The sequence below is a fragment of the Rhinolophus ferrumequinum genome, chromosome 10 (assembly GCF_004115265.2).
Source record: "Rhinolophus ferrumequinum isolate MPI-CBG mRhiFer1 chromosome 10, mRhiFer1_v1.p, whole genome shotgun sequence".
Taxonomy (NCBI): domain Eukaryota; kingdom Metazoa; phylum Chordata; class Mammalia; order Chiroptera; family Rhinolophidae; genus Rhinolophus; species Rhinolophus ferrumequinum.
Window position 1 is genome coordinate 32221607 of NC_046293.1, and position 21591 is coordinate 32243197.

General features: G+C 34.0%; 1 protein-coding gene across 13 annotated transcripts in view; it reads left to right on the top strand.

Annotated features, from left to right (window-relative positions):
* PLEKHA5 (pleckstrin homology domain containing A5) overlaps positions 1 to 21591 on the top strand; it is a 206602-nt gene that overhangs the window by 160860 nt on the left and 24151 nt on the right. For 6 of the 13 annotated variants that reach the window (XM_033116877.1, XM_033116874.1, XM_033116875.1 and 3 more), the window contains 5 exons: positions 13303 to 13383; positions 18096 to 18131; positions 18633 to 18695; positions 20294 to 20374; positions 20508 to 20657. In XM_033116877.1, coding sequence (XP_032972768.1) covers positions 13303 to 13383; positions 18096 to 18131; positions 18633 to 18695; positions 20294 to 20374; positions 20508 to 20657 — 411 coding nt within the window. Of the gene's footprint in view, positions 1 to 13253; positions 13384 to 18095; positions 18132 to 18632; positions 18696 to 20293; positions 20375 to 20507; positions 20658 to 21591 lie in introns of those variants that run through there. The other 7 variants (XM_033116880.1, XM_033116881.1, XM_033116882.1 and 4 more) reach the window with 3 other exon arrangements.

A 21591-nucleotide genomic window follows, 5' to 3' on the forward strand; every position in this document is an offset into this window, starting at 1 on the left:
TATCACTACTCACGAAAAATAAAACCAAAGGATAGTTTCCAAGTTGATTCAGAGGTAAATTCATTTCTGATATCACCAGAATACTTACAACAACAAAAAAGAAAAGAAAGCACCTTATGTGAAATTCTGAAGATTTACGTGTTGTACAGTCAGTCCAAAAGTCATGATTTTTCTGGTGCCTGTAGCTTGAGCAATATGCTTTGGTTTCTAATTATCACCATTAGGAAGATAAGTCATGTACTGAAGTGTTTTTAAAATAACAAAAGCTGTGCTAATTATATGACAGACTTCTGCATTTTTTTTTCATTTTGAAGTACACTATTACAGTTTGTTTATGTTTTTATAGTTCAGTGGACTATCTAAAGCCTACATTTAGTAAGACTAGCATAGGTTTATTTGTCATTTTCGTGAATTATAAGGTAACATAGCCCCTAAGTATAACCTGTGAACATACAATAATCCCAACTGTATACTTTATGTAACCCATCCAGGTTCTAATTAAAAAATAAATAAATACATAATGTATCAGTAACTTATTTTCTTCTCATTCAGCTTAGTTGTCATTGAATATTGGAGGAACTTTTTACAGCTTAAGTGAAACTTGGCAAGCATCATCCTAAAATATGCTCTATGAAATGAATTTAACATTTATTAGCTTTTTTCTTGTTTATTCATCTACCTAACAATACAGAAGAGAGATGGAGGGGAAGTCATAAGTAATATAAATTGGAAATAAATTCAAGATTATCAGCATTTATAATCATTTGGTATGATTTATAATCAATGGTATCTCCTCTGAAGAAGAATGGAGTGTCCTGTCTCATTTCTTTGAAAGTGAGGGAAAAGAGAATATCTTGATATATTTTCTTTTCAAAATAGGGCAGATTGAGCGTGAGTTTTAGAATTATATGGCCCTGCTGAACAAGTGTTTGATGATTAGGAGTTCCTGATGTCTCCATAGAGTCAGATGTAAATCATTTGTTTGAAACTGAAGTAACTGGTTTCCATAGAAGCTAATTGTAGTCAACAATCTGATATTCAGCTGTAAAACACAGACAGGGTTGTTTTGGTTCCTGTACCCTACTGGTTAATAAGGGTTTTTAGTACTGTCCCTGGTTGTTAAATTCCCAATCCAGGCCATAAATGATGCATTTAGCCCAGTAGCACACCTAAAAACTGGACTAACAATATCATACACCCTAACTGTATTAAGGAAAACATCTCTCAGAAAAAGTATTCAGAGTGCCATCCCAGGATCTTAAGAACACATACACACACACACACATCCACCTTCTTCAGCAGGTCTAACACGGAGTGGGGACTTAAAGTTTCTTAATCTTGTCACTTATATGGATTTCTGCCAACCTCTGGCTCTTGGCTACTGTAATCTGAACCAGGACTGGTTGTATTGAGCAAGGGAATGAAGTCGGGGTTTTAGAAACTAGCCTAGGAGCAAAGAGAAATTAGGCAAGTCCTCTCCATGAATCAAGAGGTGGAACAAAAGCTGGTTTGATCAGTCATGAAGGGGGGATTAATAGCAATGGGGAAATTAGAATGTGTTCCCAATCTCTTCATCTGTTTTCCTCACCTCATTAGCTCTGTCTTCCATTGGTTTCTTTCTTCCTCACTTGCTTTTTCTTTCTTATTAGTGATTGAAAAGCTATTATTAAAAAAAAGAAGAAAAGCAAGAAAAGCTATTATTAGGGAATTTAGATGATGTTGCCTTTTCATTCTTCCTAAAACCTTGCTAGCTTTCCATGTTAGGCAATTGCTAACAGAAAATGAGATGCTAAGAGTTCAATACGCAGGTAGGGGTAGACAAAGGATCAAGAAACTTGGAGCTGTCCTTCATAAGCCTTTTGTAAGCAAGCTACCCCCTTGTGGGTAAGCTAAACATATACCAATCCATTTCTCTCTCCCACCACCATTTATGATTATACCACTCCAGTAGCTAGCTACCCACCCTCTTTGACAATACCTGCCACAGTAAATTGAGTTTTAACTTCTACAAATTTGAGCTTTACTTGCACTGATACTGAAGCAGGTTTTTTTTTTCATCTTTTAAATATAAAATTGTAACATTGAATGTGCTTTCACAAATTTCCCTTAAAATTATGGCATTCTGCCTTTACACCTCTCCCTTCAAGAGTCACTATAGTTAATTGCATCAGAAGTATCTGCATGAGAATGGGAAAGGAAGCCACACTTATGTTGGGGCTTGCCTATACCCAGTGTATTCAAAAATTCTTTGGGAAAAGAATGTGCCTGTGCTACCATAATTAATGAAACTCATTTGCTTCTACTGAGCTGGAGCTATCTCCCCCCAGCTAGAACATACTTAAGTCATTTCTGAATATAGCATCAAATAGTGTATTCTATTTACCTAAAAATAAAACGCCAAAGTGAGAGGAAACAAGCATTCTTTTGAGATCAAAAAGAATTGCAATCTGGGAGCGTAGATTCAGAGAGAAACCCAAATTATGTCTTGATTATGGGGAAAAGGCAAGGGGTTTTTATGAGAAAGGGAAAGGAAATAATTACATGAAAAGAAGGAAGGAATGTCTGTTGGTGCTAATAAGCTAAGTTATTCTTTAGCTCTACGTGGTGGTGAACTTCTAAAGAATGTCCTTAATTTTCAGTTCTCATAGTCAGGATGTCTGCTTTCCTATTAGCTTTACAAATAGTTGTTTGGAATACAATGTTGGTTTGGCCCAGTCCAAAGGTTATTTTGCCCAATTCAAACATTCCAAAGGTTCAAGGAACAAGACGGCAAGCCCTGTCCTCTGGGATAACAGCTCCAACTCTATTTTGAAATACCTCCATTTATATCAATTTTCTCAATTCTCTAGTACCAGATGGCTAAAGGACCTTGTCCTTAAATTCCTAGGGAAGAGCTGGAAGTTTCTCCTGACAAGCCAGTTTGCCATAGTGCAATAAAAGAAAAAAAACAGCTTAAGCATACCAATTGTGTTCTTTGTTACACAAAAATGTTCAAGGTTTGCAAGAAACAGTAGCTAAATCCCTCTGAAGTATCAAATGCTTGTGGGAAGGATAAGAAAATCACTTGTTTAATTCTAACTTCTAAAACCTTGAAAAGTAAGCTAAACTTTCTAATTTGCAAAAGTTTTGTGGTAGCATTCAGATTTTATGATGTGATTCTTTTTATAAATATCAATATTTTACGAAGTGTATACTAAAATCACTAGTGACTTTCCGGAGAAGTCTTGATATTCTGTCATTGGTTTCTGTGGACATTCCTCATTAGTATGCTTTCTCTATCCTTTCAAGAAACCACAATGAAAAAACTATGCAGACAGCTCTGACCACTTTTAAACATACTTATGCCAAGGGAAATGCAAAAAGGAGCAATTAGCTGGGTGTATGTAATTGGTACTGAAACCATTCGAGGTAGAAATCCACAAGTACTTTTTGAATTTTATTCTTTGTGTTTATGAAAGACAGCTTCCCAATAAGAGAAGAAATGCTAACAAGATGATTGAAAAGATTTCTTGATAGCTTTCATTGTTCGTGTCAATTCAGTAACTTCATTCTACTGAGCTATTAAGCAAGATCCCATTTTCTCTAATATTTCAAGGGGTCCTGGAGCTTCTATTTTTAAGGATGATTGAGAGCTACAAGAAGTAATGTTTCTAGGAGGATATAAAATAGGCATTTGGAAAAAGAAAACTGAGGTAACTAGAGAATGAAGCATGTGTCATTTAACACTCGCTAACCCGAACTAGTCACATGGTACAGAATATCTGTATTTTCTTATGCCTTGCTATTAGGAGCGATCCTGTCTCTCTTTCCCTCATACCCGATTCCTCCTGTTTTCATTTTCTGTCTCCCATTTCCGCCGCATATTTGATCATAGAAGTAGTGAGGAGAGGGGCATGACACTCAAAGTTCTTAAGCAGAATATGACGTCATTATGACAGAATTCTAAGGAGACTAAATAAATGGACAATGGGTATATTAGAATGTGGAGTGACTTAAAATATGTGTGTCAATATTCCGATCCCTTGGTCTATCCAATGCTTACAATTTATTATCATGGTTCTGTTTCTTACCAGTAATTAATCTGTCCCTTTTTGCTAACTATTTTCTCCCAACTGAACCCTAACTAGAGATGTTCCTTTTTTCTTGGTGTTCCCTCATTTGAGCATTCATCCATTCATCATTTGACTAGTTGTCTCTTTTTTTGTTTTTAAGGAGGGCAAAGCTCACAGTGGCCCATGTGGGGATAGAACCGACAACCTTGGTATTATCAGCACCATGCTCTAGCCAGCTGAGTTAACTGGCCGCCCCACTAGTTTTCTCTTTGTTCTTTATCGCTTGCCACTGGGTTTCTCCCAGAAGTCAGAACCTGTGATGTGAGCTTCCTTGATAGGGTCTTGTTTACAGGAAGTTCACTTTGGGAAGTGATACCAAGGGACAGGAGTAAAGAGTGAGCAAGGGAGGGCGGGGAATATATTATCAACTCGCAATAGGCACCTTGGGCTTCATCGGACTGATTCTCGTTGACAAATGAATAGAAACACTGCAGAAATACACAACTGAACAATAGAAGAAGGAAGCATTTGCACCAGCTTCCATCCTCCATTGATCAAGGGTTGCCCCATGAGACTAACTCACCAGCACATTGACGTTATACATACGTGAACATCTAGTGGGTCACCATATACAGCTGGTTAATGGGCTCATAGGATGTAGAGAGGGGCACAAAAGATGTCTAAAACACCGCTCTACAGTTTCAGTTATGTATTTCTCGTTGCTTATGCAGATCTCCATTTGGAAGCTCTGCCTTCAGTACATCCCCATGTCCAAAATTAGGGTTGTCATCTTATCCTCAATTCCCTGACCAAAAAAAGAATCAAAGCAAAAATGATTCAAAACATTGGTCACCTTTAACCTCATTAATGTAATAAACATTTCTAGAACACATCATCCTTGGGGAACAGCTCATTGGGCTTTAAGAAGGATCAGGACCTTTGCCTTAGCTGTTTGTTTAAACCTAGAACTTTAAGTAGTTTAAGCCCCCCAGGAAAGTGACACCCAGTTTCCTCCTCCAGCTATGACCAGGATAGCCTGACACCAGTTTTTCACAGTCTGATTTCCTAGTAGATGAAAAAATCAAATAGCAACCTGGAAGGACCCAAGAAGTGAAAATCCTTGGCCTCCTGCCTGCTCTTCCCCATTCTAAGGCTGGAGAATCTGCATGGTCGGGATAATACATGCGCCCATGACACCCTATATATATTAAGCTGCTCATTACCATTTAGTAACTAAATCTCGGCAGTATTAAAAGCACCTGCCGCATTATGTCTTTCATCTAACTCAGGATATTTCACAAACTTCCTGTTAACTACAAAATAGGGTCTCTTTTTGGTTTGCCATTTGAACCGTCACTCCAGCACCAACACCCACCAACCTGTGAAACACTTTCTCCCCTGTAAGCCCTTTTCTCCACCCAGCGACTCATTGTTTCTCAAATACTTCAAAAGCACTCCCATTCTCTACATTATGCACTTGTCCATCCTAATAGCTTAAGTATCACTTCACCGTTTTCTGAGCACTGTCATGTACAATAGCCTACTGGGCTTCTCATCCATAGCCTCTGAGGCATGTGGGCTGGTTACCTTTATCCCCATTCAATCAGGTTTAATGACTTGCCCAAAATCACACAGTTAGGATGAATACTTTGTATTAATGAATTTTCTTTCCTTTTTTCTTTAATCAATCTTGACTTCCTTTAATATTAATGTCATTGTTCTTAAAGTAATTCAGTTTCAAGTTGCTGATCTTTGTTACCTGGGAACTATCAGCTCCTTGTTACATGCTGGTTATTTTCCTATCCTACAAGCTAGAAAAATGAAAACAAAATCTCCACACCCCTCCTAAAATGCATAATATTTATACAGTTCTATTTGGTATTTACAAAGCAAATATTTTTATACCTCAATTGCTGTAGCTTTTGCTCCTGTCTTATTTTTATATATTTTTTGAAAAAGTTTGGTCAGCAAAGATTTATGGAGTTCTGTGTAAGGCAGGAGGTTAGTGCTTACAAAGTAAGAATTCTTGAATGGTTTTTAAAGCCTAGGAAAGAAAAAAAGTTGAGCATAAATGCCAAAAACATTTCTAGGATTGACCTATGGGTGCGGTTATGTAGTTAAGACACAAATTGATAAATCTTTGAATTACTGGCAGGAATTCTGCTACTCAGTACCAATTGTAACTCAGTAAGAGTACAATTGCTATTAATAAAACCCAGGTCCTTGTATCTAGAAGATATTTTGATTTAAACCACAAATATATTTTAGAGTAGATTTACCAATGGCCAGAACATATACCTTATTTTACTGAGAGATGTAAGATTTTCGCATTTGGAATGTTTTGTCCCTTTAAAATGGGATTGTTAAAATATTTGCAAAGAGGAGGAAAATATGACCATTTCAAACGTAGCCACCATAAACCATTTTTACAAAATGAATTTTGAGTTCTTTTAATATTTCCAGTTGCCTGTGAATGCCAGGAATAAAGATGGTGGCATCAAGTTAGAGGAACAGTGGTTAAGAGTCCTTAAACAAGATTAAACCACTGAAGGTAAGCCACTTAATAGATTAAGCCACTGAAGTTCAAAATCAGATTTGTAAAATTTATCCTGGAGGCAAAAGGATTTTCATTTAAAGATATTTAGATTCGAAAAAAAAAAAAAGGTCGAACAAACTGTAAGTAAATTATTTGGGAAGACCTTGACCTAGACCTTCAATGCTGCCTTCAAAGTACAACATAGGTATATATCTCAAAATGGTGGCTTTAAAAATTCGTAATTTAAATGAGGTTGTGAGAATAAAGATTACCCTCTTTGTTCTGCTGGCTTTAGAGTATTTTCATAATGTTTCTGAGTAAATGGGCCTTATAGATATTCCTGAAGCCAGAACTTACTACATCAGCCAGTTTAGAAATGTTTTATTTTTTCTTTTAAGAGATACATTTGACTCCTATGTTAGTGTCCCAATTTGTTATTCCCTTTGTCTTTAATGTTTCTCCCTTAAAGAAAATAAAGAAACATTATATAGTCTAATTATGTCTTTTCAAGTACCATTGATTCTTCTGAATATGTAATAATTGTAATATTTTCCCAAAGTTTTACTTTTAGAAAATACATATGGCATGGACAGTATTCTGATTGCTTCAAAACGTTTAAATAGACCTCAGTGGTTTGCCCCATCAGTTATAGAGAGATTTATTTTCATTCTTCTATTTAAAAAGTCACTTCACATTTCTCTGCTTCCTGTTAAACAATGAGTACTTTCAATAGGTAGTCATACCCTTCAATCTCAGGTTCTGGAACTTTCAGATGTGCTTCCATTGAAAGTGGAAGGCATTTTCATTGTCATTATCTAAATGACCTATTTATAAAGACCCCTGCATTCCTCAAAGCTTCACCCTAGGCGTGTCAAATTCTTGAGCTTTTTCGTTTTGCCACACATCTTAAGAGTTTATTGATGTAGACACAGGAGGACATTCTTGAGAAATGGATTTTTCAGTGATTAGGCTATCATGGTTTTTTGCTATTGTTAAGATAGATTCCCAACTTAAAAATTCTTTTCCTAGGATGTCATTAAGAATTCAGGAAAAGTCCATTTAAATGGAAAATGACAGCACAGAAATGGGTCTTCTCATTGGTTATCAGTGAAGGACAAAAGCTCTATAGGGCAGATAGAAATCATCCAGGCTGTTTGCTCAAAGAAAAAGAAGAGGAAGCTGTCAGCACAGATTCAGACTGAAGGAAACTCAGTTACAAGACAGCTTGAGCAAATGTTTTCCCCTTCTGGGAATGAGATATAGATTGGGAGTGACGGTGAGAAGATTATACTTACTTTACTGATCTAGAATTTCTAGATCTATCTAATACGATAGCTACTAGCCATATGTGCCTGTCTATTTAAATTTACATTTAAATTAGTTATTTTTTTTAATAGTAAAATTCATTTCCTCAGTTACACTAGCCACATGTCAAAGGCTAAAGAGCCACATGTGGCTGATGGCTACAATATTGGACTACACCAATATAGAACATTTCCATCATCACAGAAAGTTCTGTTGGATGGTGCTATTCTAGATGATTTATTATGTAAACTTTTTAAAGAGCAGCTAAGCCACTACTTAACCACTTCTTGTGCTTCAAGGAGGACTGCAGAATTAATCTTTTCCAAGCATAAATTATATGAATGATCTCTTGACTCTGCTGACTGCTAATCTCTCTCTTTCTGACCTTTCCCCCTAAAAAATTCTTTAGGCACATTATCTCTTGAGTTACAGTATCCTGTTCCTTCTACATTTGTACCTGAATCATTTGAATCTAAGAAGATTCAATTTACTATTTTAGAGGGGGTTGAGTCTTTTAATTCTATATCTCATACAATTACGAGAATTTTTTCATCTAGATGCAATACTTGTGTTTAGATAATTAGTTTGAAATTTTTCATCTTTTGATAGTTGTGCAGATATCTTGACCAACATTTTGCATGACTCAACAGGACCTTGAAAAATTCCTTATTGGGGGGGTTGAATTAGTCCTCAATTACTTGAATTAGTTTCAGGATGGGACCATGGTTCTCAAACCCGATTTCCTGTCAGAACTCCCCATGGATCTTCAGAAAGAGAAAAACAAAGTGTACAGTTCTCAAGGCCCTCTTTCCCTCAGCCCCAGTCAGAATTGCCAGAGCTCACCCGGCCCTGCATATATTTTGAAGTCTCAATAGGTTTTTTGTTTTTCCAGTCAGGTTTGAGAACTACTGAGATACGTAATCACAAGGAACACCAAATAAAGAAGAAAAGTCTAGGTTTTCTGAAACAGAAACACTGTCTTAGTGCTTTCAAACCTTTTTCATGTATGGCACACATAGAAAGTGACAATATTTGTACAGCCTTGAAAGAAACTGGAGGAGGTACTGTCAGGAAGGAGCATGTTAGGCGCACCGGGGACTGAGGTGGTCCCTGTCCACACACCTGTAACCCATTCTCAGCCAATAGGTATCGGTTGGGAAGTTCTGCTCAAGATCCTAGCAAATGGGACACAGTTCCATGTAATCATATTGAAAACGTTCTTTGCTGATGGGTTTTTAAATCAAGGTATTTCTTATAGTCACATCAAAGGATGCTTTATATTCATATTACCTAACGTACCTCAAAGCTGAGAAAGAGACTAGAGTCAAGTATCATATTTTCTAGGCAGTTTTTCTAAACACCTGGACTTACAAATTTAAGTAAAAATGTGTTTTTGTTGTAACAGAAATATATTGGCATAACCAAGTGTATTTTCAAGATATTTCCGCTTACCTTTTCTTACTTACTGCTGAAATTAATTATGAAAACAGCATAATGCCTGAATTGTACATTCTCATTTTTATTATTATAAAAGAATGAGCCTTTTATAATTTAGGAATTAACTGAAACCTAACCCTATATTACCTGTTACTTCAAAGAAGGAATTAAAGCAGGAAGCAAAGCATTTAACTCGATTTCAAGTAAATTATTAAACATCCTGCACATACTAATTAGTCTTTCTCTTGCTCAGATTACTTAAAACAAAACATGTTGGCTGTTAATACCATTATAGTGCTGTCTAGGATTCTTGAACTCAAACCAGAGGAGATTTGTTAGATATTCCCTTTTTTTTTTTTTTTAAGAACTTGAGACTTCAAGGTGTTTATGGTACACTATATATTTTATTTTTTTAAGTTATACTTTACTGCTATAATTCAAAAACTATTATAAAGTTTACATAGCAAAAGCCAGTTAAAATATGCCATTTCAGTGTAAGTTACAGAAACAAGTCAGTTTATTAAGATGTAGAATATTTCAGAAGTAATTTAGTGAAAGGAACCACTAGCTTATTTCTAGGCTATATTTGGAGGCAAAGCAGATCTAGTATTTCCAGTTCAATAAATCTGGAAAGAGCGAAGGTTCAATCACATCATTGAAATTGTTTAATAGGGACCAAACTCCCGTTGTTTGGGATTCTGATTATTGTGCTTCATTGGCTTCAGCTATTGTATGCTGTGTGCAAGGACAGAACCACCACATACAGGACTAGGACCACTCACCTGCACATATTCTTAGAGCGCACTACCCAGATACCCTAAGTGTCCTTAGTTAAGTGAGTTTGATGCCCGAGGGATTTCTGAAATGGTCCTAACGCTTCCTCCTTTCTGTAGGATAGTCTTATCCCATCTCTTCTCAACTTGAATAAAATGGGATCCCAAGGAGTATGTGAGCTGAGGAACACTCACTATTAATCAGATTATATTTGACTTACTTTAATACCTAGACAATATCATAGTTACTTCTCCCAAAGGAATCTTTACACTAGTCAGTCACCTTGATGTTTTAAGGATACTGTCTACATCAAAGATGCTCACGATGCACCTTATGTTGCATTTTCTTCAAGGTCCTCAAGTGATTCTGATGTGGGTTAAGAACCACTGGTCTAAATATTAATAAACTTGAACTTTGTTTTCTGAAGTAGCCAGTAATAAAAAGGAAAAAAGGTATTGAAAGATAGTCATATGTATTTACAAATGCATTGGGTAGTTTACTTGTTTAAATTAGTTAACATTTCTTCCCAGTAAATTTTTGATGTGGATATAGATTCATAAGAGAGTAATGGTTATGAGAATAGTTCTCTAGATCAAAGCCTCGCTGCACTAGAGGACTCCAATAGGTTTCTTCTACCAGTATCCCAGCCTTTAACATGATATGAAACACATGGTGCTAAAATTTTTCTTAGTCTCTTTATGTCACCAAGGGGAATTTGCTAGAGGATAATTCCATTAATTTAGTTTTTTGTGTGTTTATATATTTTTATCTTTGATTCTTCTTTATTATTAGGTTGATGAAAAAGTAATTGCGGTTTAAAAGGTTAAAAACAATTGCAAAAACCTCAATTACTTTTGCACCAACCTAGTATTATTATAAATGCAATATCTACTCAGTAGTGGTAATTTGGGAAATGTAGAGACATATAGAGAAAGAAAAAAAATAATAATCCACATTTCCACAGTTGAAAATAATTGCTGCTAGCATTTTCATTCCTTTGTTGTACTAAATTGTCAGCTTCCAGAGATGCCTCCTAATTTTATTATTCTAGGGTTTTGATGTGTATGTTTGAAATTTTTCACAGTGAAAAGTAGCCAATTCCAGAAGTGATCTCTGAGACACTGTGCCATTTGTATACTTTAAATACTATTTTTGCTTTTAGTTTTTCTGTTCCTAAGCCAGTTTCTTCTTGCAAAGATCCCTTCTCAGTGACTTAATATTTAATGATCTTTGACATATAAATTAAACAGGCATTTTTAAGTCACACACATAAGCATATTTATCTTCTCAAAGTAGTTCACTAAGTAAATCAGGCTTGATTATCTTTCTGCAGAATTCATATTGTTCCTTCTCCCTGTTTAAATACATTTTTAAGTAAATTCCTCAGGCCTGGAGTATGAACATTAATCGTTCATCTGTATCATATTGAAGCTCCACTTAAAAGTGTGAGCTATATTGACAGAACTAGCGATTTGACACAGTGGCCCATTAGTAATGCCGGATTTCCAAGGGGCAGTTTCATTTTGAACTTGAGTATCCTTTAATTTGGATACTATCTGATCTTCCATTATTTCTTAAACATTTGTGCTTCTAACTTCCACACCCCTACTACCTAATAATCTCTGGGTCAGGTACTATTCTGTCTAATTTCCAAGACAAGCTGTTGAAAAATATCGAATATAGGTAATATTGCTTTGAAAATTAAATAATACCAAAAATGAATCGAGATTTAAGCTGCTTTGTATTATACAAAGTATGTATCAGTGCAGTCAAATGATTAAGCCAAAACAAAAAGCAGTTATACTTTATTTCAAGATCAACATTTGATTAAGGTAAAATAACTAACACGCCATTAAAACATAGAGGGTAGTTTAAAATACAGAGGTCTTGAATTTTTGTAATAAAGGTTTCTTGCTAAAAAAAAATTTATATTGTAGTCGTCTATTTAAAAGTTATTTTCCAACACTGTAAAAAATGTATTCTGTACTTCATATCAACATAATTGTTTCCGGTGTGGATGAGATGTCACTTACAAATTCCTTGGTCCCTTATTGGATAACATTGAAGGAAAAACAATTGTTTGAGATTAACTAATGTGTAGATTTGGGTTTGATGTGTAGAAGTTCGAGTTTAATATGTGGGTGTGTAGATTTAAAAATATGTTATTTAGCTTGAAAAAAACTTTTTAAAAGTATATTAAACAGTAACAGGAAGTTTCTAATTTGACAACCAAAACAGGTTTTATTGACATGAAATATTGGTAACTAGGCTGAAAATAAAATTGTCTAGATACACAGTTCTCAAGATACGTTTTTACATACACTGTGTGTTTATTAATCTTAAGATTAGTAAACTTATGTTGTAGATTTAGCTAAATCAGTAAAGGAGCATTTGTTAACCATGATAAAAATACTTGTTTTCTATAACATGAAGATGGAAGTCATGTAAATTAAATGCCACAAATTAAATTAAAAACGGACTTATCTGCTTACAAATGGCATAAACTCTTTTGGCCTTTTACTCTATATATCATGATGATTGTCCTCTGAATGCTTTAACTCTTGAGTCCAGAGCCTGTTAAAACAAACATTTTTCTAGAGGCAGTAATTAAGTACAACATAGCTGGAAATGTGAAACATGGTTTCAGCCTATTTACGAGCTATGGAGATACAGAGTCTTTGCTAAGTAAATTTTTCTTTGCGTATCCTTGAAATAAATCTTCATATGGTATTATTCTGTGAGAAAATCCAAAATAGAGCATATATAAGTATTAAGATTAACTTCAATTAAAATGTGTGATTTTCCAAGTGACAAGATATATTACTATATTATAAAATTTTAATATTTGTAGAGAACTAAATTTTCTGATTAATCTATAAAGAATTGAATATCATTTTAAGCTTTTTTACTGCTTAAGTAATCAATTGAAGGATGCCCAGTTTCTCCTTTTATAAAGTAAAACCTGCTTGCAGCAATATTGCAATTAGCTGTTTTTATAACCTTGAAAATATTGTATAGCATGTAATACTTGTTCGAAATGGTTTATATAAGTTAGATCTGTACAACTTCGGGGTAAAATGTAAACAACTGCACTATTAGGAAGATATTACAGTAGAGGCTATATTTACAGTGTCGTCTTTCAAATCTAGCTATGCTGTAAACTGATGTTTGCTGTATGCTCCTCCTGATTTGAAATAGATGAAAGAAAATGAACCTATTATCAACATGGTTCACACAATGATTGAGAACTCGGCGCTAAGACCCCAACTGTACCAGCAAGTAAGGTCTTGGACAGTGAATGATACTGCTTTGTCATCTGCAAAATCCCTCAGTGACAGTTTTGGTTTATCCTCAGAGTTACTCATAACATTAATGTTTTCCTTACTCCATTTTTCGTTTATGTCTATTTGGAAAAACACAATTCATCCCTGCTTTTCAAGATGCTGCTGTATTCTTAGCATGGCTTTGCAGAACATTTTGCTGTTGAATATTAAGTGTGCCATTCTCCCAAAGTTTTTGTGCAGAGTATTTGATTGATATGTACTTGGAGGTCTGCAGTACATTTTCGAAGTTTTACTAGATTGCCATTAATTTTGATTAACTCTAAAAGCATTCTAAAGATTATTAGGGGAAATTAAAAAAAACAAAACAAAACAAAACTTTTTCCTTCTCTTGGCAACCCCTCGTAACCCCTCCCCCCACCTCAATGTATTAGGAGTTCTTTAAATCTAGTTTGTGTATTGTGGTTTGGTAAAACCTAAAGGTGGCTGTTTATTAACGTACTGGGAGTTTGTTCTCCCTGTGTTCTTATCATTCTTATGCAGTTATCAAGATAGCTGTATCTTACCCCATTCTTTTCCCTAACTCAAAATACGTACCATGGAATTTGCTGGCTTTATTTCAGGACATTGGTTATCTGCAGATCTGCAAAAGAAGCCATTTTATACATTCCTATCCAATTTTTTTGTATTTCATGGTCTAAATGTTCTTAGCTGTGTGTTTTGCAACATCAGCTTCTTCCACTTCAACACTCTCAAATTACTGTGGCCTATGACCTGTTATAATTACTTAAATCATACAGAGGAAGAAAATTAACTAACATGAAAAATGAATATATGTTTTGATTAAAATCTGTAAAATGCCTGGTTTAAAAAAAAGCACCTTGAGCTTACACTGGCTTTAAATAAGGCCACGGTTTGCTTTAGTCACCTGGGGATCTGCATCATGGCCTTTAACTGTGAAATTGAAATAGTTGGTGGGAGGGGGTGACTTGTTTCTGAGCAGTTTTCAAAACTAATTAAACGTATGTTATATGATTGAGTATAGTTTTTCATTTGAAATAAATGAAGTATTAAATATTTAAAGTTAAACAGCTTTGCTCTTCCAAAGAAAATAGACTCTTTCCATTCTTAAAGTCACCAGATTATAGAACCTTGACACTCCGTTCCAAAATACCACACTTGAGAACCTTCGCACTTATTCTGTAATTGATACCTTTGTTCGTGTCTGAAACTTACCAGTTTATTTTATATAATGCTAAATTGACATAAGAGTACTAGCCTGTATGTTCTGTTTGGTTTTGGTTTTTTTCTTTTTTGTATTGATCACTAATCAGGGTTGATGATGCAGACATACTGCTGATTGAAATTGCTGCTGTACTAAGAGTTCTAACTGGAGTTTTTCAGAAGTGTGGAGTTATCTGAGACTGGTTTTATACTGCATCACTGACCTTGAATACTAAAAGAGCATTAGATTTATGTAAATATATTTCCCCATAGTAATACTTGGAAGAAAAAAAACTGAAATTGTATAGAACAAGAAGATCTGAGAGTCATGTCAGCAGCCATGCATGGACATGAGATGGGCAGCCAATTGCTAGATGATCAGTGTTGACTCAGTGCTGTCAAATCTAGGGAGTCTTCAGGAGATCCTTTTTTTAAATCAACCACTGGCAAAATACTTAATTATTGTAGATCATCATTGATAGATAAAAGTGACGGATACATTTCTTAAACTCTGTTATAAATTTGCACAAATTGAAATTAGATCTTATTTTTTCTCCAGGTTTCCCTTACTGTGTTATTATCCAAAGAAAAGCTTGATGAAAGTTTATATTGTACACTGTTAGGGTTTATATTGTACACTGTTACGGTTTGTTTTGCTGACACTGCATTACAATGCTGTGTTAATAGGCTCCTGAAATTTAGCCGAAAATATAGTGACAATAGAGTGTCTCATGACCTGCTATTCTAAATCATAACCTTTCAGGTTTTCTCTTAGAAGGACCTTTATGTTTGCATTTTCTTAGAAAAAGGGAGGACACCTGAGAAATTGCCTAGGCTGTAATTATCTTAAAATTAGTCAAATAATAGAACCTAAAACTGAAATGAAGACAAATGCTACATAAGTGAGCATCAAGTTGAATGATTCCTCTGAGTTTATTAATTGTCCTACCACCTTTCATAATTACATTTTTGTACCAGAGCTTTTATAACATAATCAATAACAATAAAATTTATCACCTGATAAATGTTTTAAAAGATACAGACTAAATTAGCAAATACCTACAGCCCTATGAGCATTTTTGAGTCCTCCTAGAATATGATGTCTAATTTTCTTAAATGTTTCCCAAAAAACATCCTCCTTGGGGTTTGTGTATATGTGTATGTACGTGTATATATATACATATATTTCACATACTTAAAAGGATACTATAGAAAGTTGAATTTTAATTAACAAAATTAATTTTGTTTTACCTTTATGCTAAGCCAGTTTTTTAAAAGATTATTAAATACCCTATGAAAAAGTTGACTTTCTAAATAAAATGTAGCACATATCCTTACATAGCCAGTAAAGTCTGCATAATACACTTCTCTAATTAAAGCTTGACCCCTGCTCAAGCTTATATAATTACTACATATTCATTTTCATTTGCTTTTCTAGTGTTGCTGAGATACTTCAAATGTAGAACTTTTTTTTGCTAAAGATGAATTTGAAAAATGATTATAAAAAAGTGTTGCCATGCAACTTTATTTGATGCAGAACTTGAGTAAATCAGAATATTTATGAAATTACATTTTTCTAATTGGTAGGATTTTTATATAGAGGACTATATAGCAAACATCTTCAGTTCTAAGTGGAAATTGTTTTTTAAATAAATTATATCCATTTTTTTCTTAAGAAAAGCCCCAGTAATTATAATGAGTAATGGAAAATAGGCCATCCTTAAAAGTTAATTATTTAAAGAATAATCTGATTTTCTTATGCTTTTCTTCTGACAGATACAAGCAATGTATAGTCACAGGTTGATTATTTTAAGATTTTTGTTAGTTGGTATCTAATAATGAGTATCTTTATTGGATAACTTGATAAAAGGTTCAATAAATTTTGCAGTGGTGCTAAAAATATGGGTAAAACAAAACTTCATATGTGTAATATATTAATAGTTATATGTCTATAAAGATATATCACTCTAAAATTATAGCCACACAGTATATATTTTTATAATATGCCAACTAATATGAAAGTGAATATGCAGTAAGATTCCTTAAATAGTATTAGCCTTATCGAGGTGATCACTTCATAAGGTATATAAATGTTTAATCACTCACTATGTTATATACTTGAAACTAATATAATATTTTATATCAACTGTAATTGAAAAATGTAAAAGCATTATTTTAAAAAGTAAATGAAATTGAAATTTAAAAAAAAAGATTCCCTAAATAAAAGTAGCATACCAGTATCCTAAATACTTATTACGGATTACTAGGTTTCCATTTAAAATTACTAGTCTTTTTATCTATTGACCCTGGCTTGTAGAGTACAATTCATATTTTAATCTGGATATAGTAGTATTCACTAGTTATGTTCAAATTATACATTCCATGGTTTAGTAAAGCTGTGTAGCATTTAACTTTAAATATTGAATAAGCAAAGTATATTTGGACATTTAGTAGTTAAAGGCTTTATAGCTTTTATTTCTTATAAATGAGAAAATTTTTGTCATTATCTTACATTTTATCATGAATCTAAGCATTTTAAAACTTAATTTTTCATTACTTTTTTTTCAAGTAAGAGTATATATTCTTTCCTTGGACCTAGGTGCTTTAATTTAGAATAATTGACACTTCTCAGGACATTCAGTGATGTTTATTTTAAAATAGTGCACAAGTATTCTGACTTCTGTCATTAAATTCATTTTTCATGTGATGTTCATTTCTATGAAAGTTTTGTGGTTAATAATAACTGTGCATACCCTGAAATAGTCACAGGTTCATTTGCATGAGGTATGTGAAAGTCATGTCTTGAAATAAACACTCAAAGCCAGGTTTTATTATTGTATGTTTGGAATGCTTACATTTTTAACCTCCTGGTTCCCACATTTCTAGATCCATTCAAAATTACCTGCTATTTAAATTATGCCTCCTCCTAAAGATGTAACTGTTAAGCAGTTTTTTAAAGAGAGGGCCATAAAGTTGTAATTTATACATTTTTATACATTTGTATGTATATATATGAAATTTAATTTTCCAGTCTAGAATGTAGTTGGGATACGTTATTCCTGTTCCCACTTTGAGGAAAAGGTGTGCCATTTACTAAACATGCAGTGAGCCCCTATTAAATTTTTCCTGCTATATCTTTGTTACTGTCTAGCAGTCAATATATTAAGTGAAAAGACAAGGGAGATAGTGAAATACTGCCTTGCAGAGGCTATGATGTGATCTGTGGTATGACTGACTGGAATGGCTATAGAAATCTTGGTAAGCACAATCAGAAATGAGGCTTTGTTTGACCAAAAGAAGCTGAATAAACAATGTTTAAATATACTGAATAATTGTTCCTTATAAAACAAATGGTGTCAGCGAACACATATAAGCTTTTATGAAATTTGACTATCCATTCTATAACATAGGCTTTCAGTTTTATGAGGTTTTGAATGATGTTCCTCTTTTCAATTAAACCCATCCTTTTCCTCCATTATCTTTTAGTTCTTAAGACAGAAGAACAAGATAAGTCTATATTGTGTATGTGTGTTTATATATTATGTATTTGTTTATAATATGTTATAGGTTTTGTTAGTAAAATTGTACTAAGATGTGTACACATACACAGTTGTGTGATGATGTGTATACTGTGAAGGACGGTTTTGACTGTTGAAATATGCCTGATTCGAATATTTCATTTATTACAGTTGCTATAATTGTATTTGTCAATTTTTCATTAAAATAATGTGTGTCTTACAAATGGAAAATGTAAGGTGCTGTATAATTTTGTTTGACCAGCTTATTATTTTGTTTGACAAGCTTAAGTTAACATCATTCTTATGTATCTTGCATATTGTATCACTGTTAAATATTTTTCTACTTTTGTAATGATCTGTGTTTGAATTAAACTTCTAAAAGCATAAGACCCATAAAATCCCATTTTTGTTATTGTTATATAAATCTAAAATATTAACTATAGGCTAAATACATGTATTTTAAAATATTAATTTTAAAGTTGCTATATGACATTTTTCCTTATAGCTGTCACAAGATGAATGCAGAGGCACATTATACAAATATAGACCTGAAGAAGTAGATATTGACGTAAGTATTAGTATGCTATATATTGTCAGTCAGTGCTCTGTCATATTCTCTGTCAAACATTGTAGATAAGCATGACAAAAAAATTCCTTTTCTTCCCTTCCTCCAAAATGACATCAAATAAATTAGCATTTTCTTCTTTTGCACTTAGATTCAATTAAATGCTCACCCCCTTGTCTATTCTCTGCCAACCCTTACCTCTATAGTTAGCGGTTGAATATACTAAGGATCATTTAAATGAAAGTAAATGACTATTTCATGAAAGATTATGTAGGACTGGAAACAAAATAAAATTGTCTATGTCTCTTAGAAAAAATATCAGCCTCTAGAAATTCAATCACTGCTTCCTTTTTTAATTAAATTTGTGGGGTTTTTTAAAATCATATTTCATATTGCTGACTTGCCATGCATTATTACTTATTTTTATCTCATTCTTCCCTCATTTTCCCTGGTTTTATTATGTCGAGTTGTATCTCTTTCTCATTTCAATATTCAGTAGTTCCCCCCTTATCTGTGTTTTCACTTTTTGCAGTTTTAGTTACAAACATGGTCTGAAAATGTAAAATGGAAAATTCTAGAAATATTAATAAACATTTTATAAGTTTTAAATTGCATACTGTTTTGAGTATCATGATGAAATCTCATGCCATCCTGCTCATCTCACCCAAGATGTGAATCACACTGGTTGCTCCCCACCCGTTGGTCACTCAGTAGCCATCTTGGTTATCAGATTGACTGGATACCGCAGTGCTCGTGTTCAAATAACCATTATTTTACTTAATAATGGCTCCAAAGCACAAGAGTAATGATGTGAGTAATTCATATATGCCAAAGAGAAGATTAAAGTACATGTATGTATAGAAAAAAACATAGTACATATAGAGTTGGGTACTACCTGCTGTTTCAGGCATCCATTGGGAGTCTTGGAGCTTATACCGCACAGATAAGGGCGACTACTGTATTCCATTTGATAAGTTTTTTGTCTAACAAAGATAAGGTAGTTACTTCAATAGATAAATGGCAAAGAAGTGAAATCTTACGTTTCTTGCTTGTTTGTCATTATGCAATAAAGTTTGGGACATAGTAACACTTGTCCAAAGTTTTTATTTTCAGACATGTGGAGAACTGATTTATTGTAGTATTGAAATTTTATTAGAGTACTCTTATTATATTTTCATAATTTAAAAATTGGGATGGTACCAAGAATTTAAAACATTAAAATATTGAAAGTGATTTAAGTACTGCATATATCACTTAATCTATCCAGCAGTTTGTAGGGGGAAAAAATCTTAACCACGTTAAAATGATTTGTTAAAAGCATATGAGACTACTAAGAATATTTTCAATTATGTAGGTTAAATAATGTGGTTGAAATGCTTTTTCACTTTATAATAATGCATATTTTTTAAGCATTCTATATTTATAAAATATATTTAAACTATTACTCATTGAAATAAAGATTGACCTAATTAGGTATTCCATAGCTGTTTTAAATGTGTTCTCCTATAGTGACCACCTCCAGTTACAGAAGTGATAACTACTTACGTCCAATTACACGAAAAATAAATTGCTAACAAAAAACACCTTCTCTTATAATCTAGGCCAAGTTAAGTCGTCTTTGTGAACAAGATAAAGTGGTACATGCTCTGGAAGAGAAACTTCAGCAACTCCACAAGGAGAAAGTAGGACAATTATGTTTATTATCTACAATTGATGTTACTTTAAATGATTATTATCAGGACACTGATAACTAAAGTAGAAAAGAATTAATTCGATGATGCAGAACATTAAATGTAATTATTTTTATTATGGTAGTACACGCTTGAGCAAGCTTTGCTATCGGCCAGCCAAGAAATAGAAATGAATGCAGATAACCCAGCAGCCATTCAGACCGTGGTGTTGCAGAGGGATGACTTACAAAATGGGCTGCTTAGTACATGTCGAGAACTCTCTCGAGCCACTGCTGTAAGTAGATTTTTTTTTTTTATAGTAAAAGTCACTGAAATATTACGCAGTTCTTTTTTTTTTCTTTTCTTTTTTTCTATTTAATTTATACTATAATTAATTGGACTGTCTTTGGGATTGTTCTCTACTATAACAAGAAATTAATTTGTTATTATTAACAATATCAAAAATAAAGGATGATCTTTTTTCTCTATTAATTTCTCTGATTAATAGACGTTTTGTAAAATATTTTACAGGAGAGGTAAATGCTCCTGTTTATGTATTATGCAATAGAAAAATTCTTACCTATGTTAAAATTTATTACATTAAGAAAATAAACATTGGGCCTGCCCGGTGCTCAAGTGGTTGGAGCGCCGTGCTCCTAATGCCAAGGTCACCGGTTCGATTCCCACATGGGCCAGTGAGCTGCGCCCTCTACAGCTAAGATTGTGAACAACGGCTCTCCCTGGTGCTCAGCTGCCATGAGCAGCCGGAGGCAGTGTGAGCTGCCCCGGGTTGCTGTGGGCTGCCGCGGGCTACCGTGTGCTGCCATGAACAGCTGGTGGCCAGCCTGAGTGGCAGGCAGCCAGCGTGAGTGGCCACAGCCACATGAGCTGCCAGCAGCCGGCGAGAGCTGCCTTGAGCTGCTGTGAGCAGCTGACCGGCGACCGACTGCCCCAGCCAAGAGGAGTGTAAGGCTCATACTACCAGCATGGGCCAGGGAGCTGTGTCCTACACAACTAGACTGAGAAACAACGGATTAAACCGGAGTGGTGGCGGGAGGAGGCGGAAAAAAGGGGAAGAAAAAGAAAAAAAGAAAATATTTTGTGAATTCTAGGAGAGTTAGAATAATTTGGGGAAGGTAAGTGGTAATTAGATTCTCTTTAACCAACCATTTCAATAAAAGATACCTGTGAGATGCTTTTAAGTAAGAAGCGATCAAAATTACCATTTC